Source organism: Carassius auratus, unplaced genomic scaffold (genome assembly GCF_003368295.1).
Source record: "Carassius auratus strain Wakin unplaced genomic scaffold, ASM336829v1 scaf_tig00217366, whole genome shotgun sequence".
Classification (NCBI taxonomy): domain Eukaryota; kingdom Metazoa; phylum Chordata; class Actinopteri; order Cypriniformes; family Cyprinidae; genus Carassius; species Carassius auratus.
In genome coordinates, this window is record NW_020529028.1 from 19,748 (window position 1) to 24,052 (window position 4,305).

At 33.0% G+C, this 4,305-nt stretch overlaps 1 protein-coding gene across 1 annotated transcript; it reads left to right on the plus strand.

The window, feature by feature from the left end:
* Positions 1-1,649: 1,649 nt before the first annotated feature.
* LOC113100848 (uncharacterized) lies at positions 1,650-3,890 on the plus strand (the record flags this gene model as incomplete). Its single annotated transcript, XM_026265370.1, has 3 exons — positions 1,650-1,931; positions 2,832-2,971; positions 3,276-3,890. Coding segments are annotated over exons 1-3 (987 nt in total), but the record flags the coding sequence as incomplete, so codon positions are not given.
* Positions 3,891-4,305: the final 415 nt, after the last annotated feature.

Below are 4,305 nucleotides of genomic sequence, written 5' to 3' on the forward strand. Positions count from 1 at the left end.
CCCATTACACCTATGAAATGTCGTCATAATGAGTGTACATGAAAAAGAAACAAACAAAATCACACACTGCTCTTGATTGAATTACGTTGTAGTTTTAACAATAATTAATGCACAGTCAAACCCGCAATTATTTAGACACCAGATATATATTTTTTTATATTTTTTTTACTAGGTGCAGGACACTATAATACATTTATGCAGGTGAGTATAACACAATAAAGTGAACTGTGACATATTATACCCAAAAATTCTTCATACAAAGTGATTGAATTATTATAATAATTAGATTGTAAAATAGATTGTATTATTATAATATTGATAATGATAATAATAATAAAATTGGGACCAAAAATTATTCAGCACAATATAAAAAAATCAAAAAAAATCTATAACTATTAGTTCTTCTGAATGACAAACCTACCTGCCCATTCTGGTGTGTTGGGCTCATGACTGGAGCTTGCACTGCTACTAACTAACTTAAGGTTAGCTTACTTACTGGCCTCATCTTTTTTCCTTTTTTTTTTTTCTTTTTTTTTTTTGAGGAAAAATGTGCTCAGCTTAGAACATTTGGCCGCGTCCGTTTCCAAAGCTTTCTTCTTTTTTATTCTGGCCTTTTCAGCGCCGCCTTTGCGCTTTCTGTAATCTATTTTTATCTGACTTTTTTTATTTTGAGCAACTTGTAAGGTGCCGTGTCGGGGGCGGAGCCAGGGAGTCAAAAATAATCACGTCATCATTATCTTGCAGGGTGCAGTCTGCGCCAAAATATTAAATAAAAAAAGTGGGACTGCAGTAATAATAAATAAAAACAGTGGGACTGCGGTAAAATAATAAATAAAAACAGTGGGACTGCGGTAAAATAATAATAATAAAATAATATTTCAACCCAGTGCCATGACAACAACGGCCCTAGCTGCCAAAAAAAAAAAAAAACATATATTATAATAATATATAATAATATTATAATAATACAATCTATTTTACAATCTAATTATTATAATAATTCAATCACTTTGTATGAAGAATTTTTGGGTATAATATGTCACAGTTCACTTTATTGTGTTATACTCACCTGCATAAATGTATTATAGTGTCCTGCACCTAGTAAAAAAAATATAAAAAAATATGTATCTGTTTTTTAGGCCAGTGTAAGTTTTCCCGGTGCTCCCGATTAGCCAATCCGGCCCTGTATACACATCGATTTATAAACATTCGAATAATAAGGAATCAGATTATATTATGATACAAATCTGTTGATACAAATATTATGACACAAATCTTACAACAAACATCACCAATCACCCTAAAACTTCAGAATGCTTAATATCTTTGATGGCTAAACAAATAGCCCTAAATCAAATGTATAGTAGGCTACCTTTTTTGAATTTACATTGAAAAAAAAAAAAAAAAAAATTAGTGAAAATAATTTATTCTTAAATAGCCTACATAACCTGTGAAACAATTTAATGTTTATTTAAACTTCGATTCTAAAATGATGCAAAACAAATTAAAACTAACGTAGTCTTAATGTGATAGGCTACATTTTGTGTACAAAATCAACCAATCAGAAACAAGCAGTTGAATACGCCCATCTCAATTTAAAAAATACGAATATAAAACCCGCTATTTTCAAATATAGCTACAGTTGCGCTCAAGACATCCCGCGGATAGAAGTTAGCAGAAGTAAAATAAATACTTGGAAATGGAAAAGAAGACAGACGTCAACGAGAATGACCCAATAGTGGGGTACTTTCATGGAGTCTCTCCGATAAAAACCTCCAGAAAAAATACGCGTTATTTCAATGCTACTGTCCAAACAGCAAGACAGGAATACCACCAAGCCGTATTTTTCACTCCGGAAAAATACAACAGCATTGTTACAGCTCAAAAGAACAAGACTCCCGTCAAACTGAACAATGCAAGAAAAACAATTGGTGAGTACAACTTAATTGAAAAATAAATATTATAGGCCTATAGGGCTGCTTTATTTATATATTGTTTTTATCAGTGTAATATTGTATTCTATAAACTATTACACATTTAAACAAAACAGTACAAATGTAATTATTTAACTAAATATAGTCATACACAAGTTATAAGAAATATGTATTTTTAAAGCTATAAAAATTTCCTTAAAATAACTTGTTCAGCACTCGTCAAAATAATGAAAAGTTATCATTCCCACTTTTTTGTCTTGCTGGTTAAACATTAAATAGATTTTAAACAAATGTAGAGGCACAAGAGTACACTATGGGCCTAATAGCAGGCTCACAGCCGCACATAAAAAAGGCGCGTCCGCACAGAGTGGGCAGATACCAATCTTTAGGAATTCATTCTTTAGGATTTTATTTCTTTTTCACTTAAGACCGAATGATGCATCCGATTTCTTTTTCAACTCTCCACGTTAATCTAAAACATAACCGACTATCCCAAGACAAGTAGACGGATGCGCGAAAGATATCGGAGTTCGCGCTCTGTCTACTTGTCTTGGGATAGTCGGTTATGTTTTAAATTAACGTGGAGAGTTGAAAAAGAAATCGGATGCATCATTCGGTCTTAAGTGAAAAAGAAATAAAATCCTAAAGAATGAATTCCTAAAGATTGGTATTGACTTCGAGACTTAGTATTTTGCCTAGATTTAGTCCTCTTTTAATTTTTTTTTTCAACAAATATTGCCTATAGCCAATTATTTATTTAGGATTAGGCTATACTTCAAATATAGCCTATATTTCACACTGCTATTAAACCACAGATAAATATACAAAGTGGACTAGGCTACCTGTTTTCTTATTGTTTCCATATGAACTGAACTATCTACATATTCTGCATGTCAGGTTTCAAAGATGATTATGACATACAGTGCACGAGAGAAACATCTATAGATGTCACAACTGGAGTCGACTTCACATACAGACCACCTCAGGACACACAGCTAAACGTAGCTGAAATAATAAACATGACAAATCACCAATCGGTAAGTAAATTGACATTGTGTATATTGGCTAGACTGACCAAAGTGCTTTACAAAACTACAGTAAAAGAAATACCAACAGAACACATAAACAAGTAAAAGTAAGCTATTAGCTTTGCCAAATGTTAAAATATTTTACAAATATTTTAAAACTTTTTTCCCCAAGTCAAAAGTTAAAAACATTTAAATAAAAAATGTAAACAATAAATAAAAAGTTAAAACGTTAGCTTTGCTTAAATCATGTTATGTAAATCATTTTATGTAAAATAATAAATATATTTTATTAACCATTTAATCTTCTTTACAGATCTTGAAACTCCTAGCAACAGTTTGCAACATTGATGGGGCAAGCACCATGGTCACCGTTCGGGACTCCGAAAGTGAAGTTAAGTCCTGCCAAGTAGGAGACCAAACGGGGACAATTCAACTGTCCTTGTGGGATGGTCAAATTGACCTTGTACAATTGGGTAAAACGTACATGTTCACAAATTTGTCAACCAGATCATTTAATGGGAAAACCACATTGACAACCACCCGGAACACCACCATAATGCACAGCAGCACAACGATCACATTGCCCAACACATCAAACACAAACGATTTTGAAACTCTAACAAACACACTAACACAAACAGTTGAAGGCAGCACAATCACAATTAAAAAACTGTGTCCCAAGTGTCACAGTACACAGCAGTCAATCAACATTAAAGAGAATTTCCACAGGTGCACCACCTGCAAAATTCTTCGCAAACAGTCCAGCTACATTACAAAGTGTAATGGAGCACTGATCTTTAAAATGGGAGAGGATGAGCTGTCACTAGCCATCCCAAATTCTATCCTGACAAAGTTTATTCACAAAGAAAAAGACATTACCTTTCTTGATGCACAGGACATAGAGGAGTATCTTCTCACTTGTGGGCCTGTGAGTGTTAATTACACAAATGATAACCAGATAGTGGAAATCAAGAAAGCAATTTGTGAAACTGAACTCACCTCAGAAGAGACACCTGAGCTTGAACAAGAACTTTGCTCAATAACAGAAGCAGTCTCATTTCCTTCGACATCCATAAAAATAAACCCAGGTGAAAAAAGGCCTGCTGCACCTGAAACCATAGATCCAAAACAAACACGACCCCTTGACTAACCATGACATATCATACCATGACATAAGACATACATAAAACACAACATAGACAAAAACAAAAAGTCTAATTCATGATCATGTTTTTATTTTTCTTTCATAGGTACAATTAGAATAGGTTTCTTATGTTATTGAAAACTCTAAAAGCTTTTTTTGGAATTGTTAAACTTCACATTTATTGCTACTGTAAAAAAAA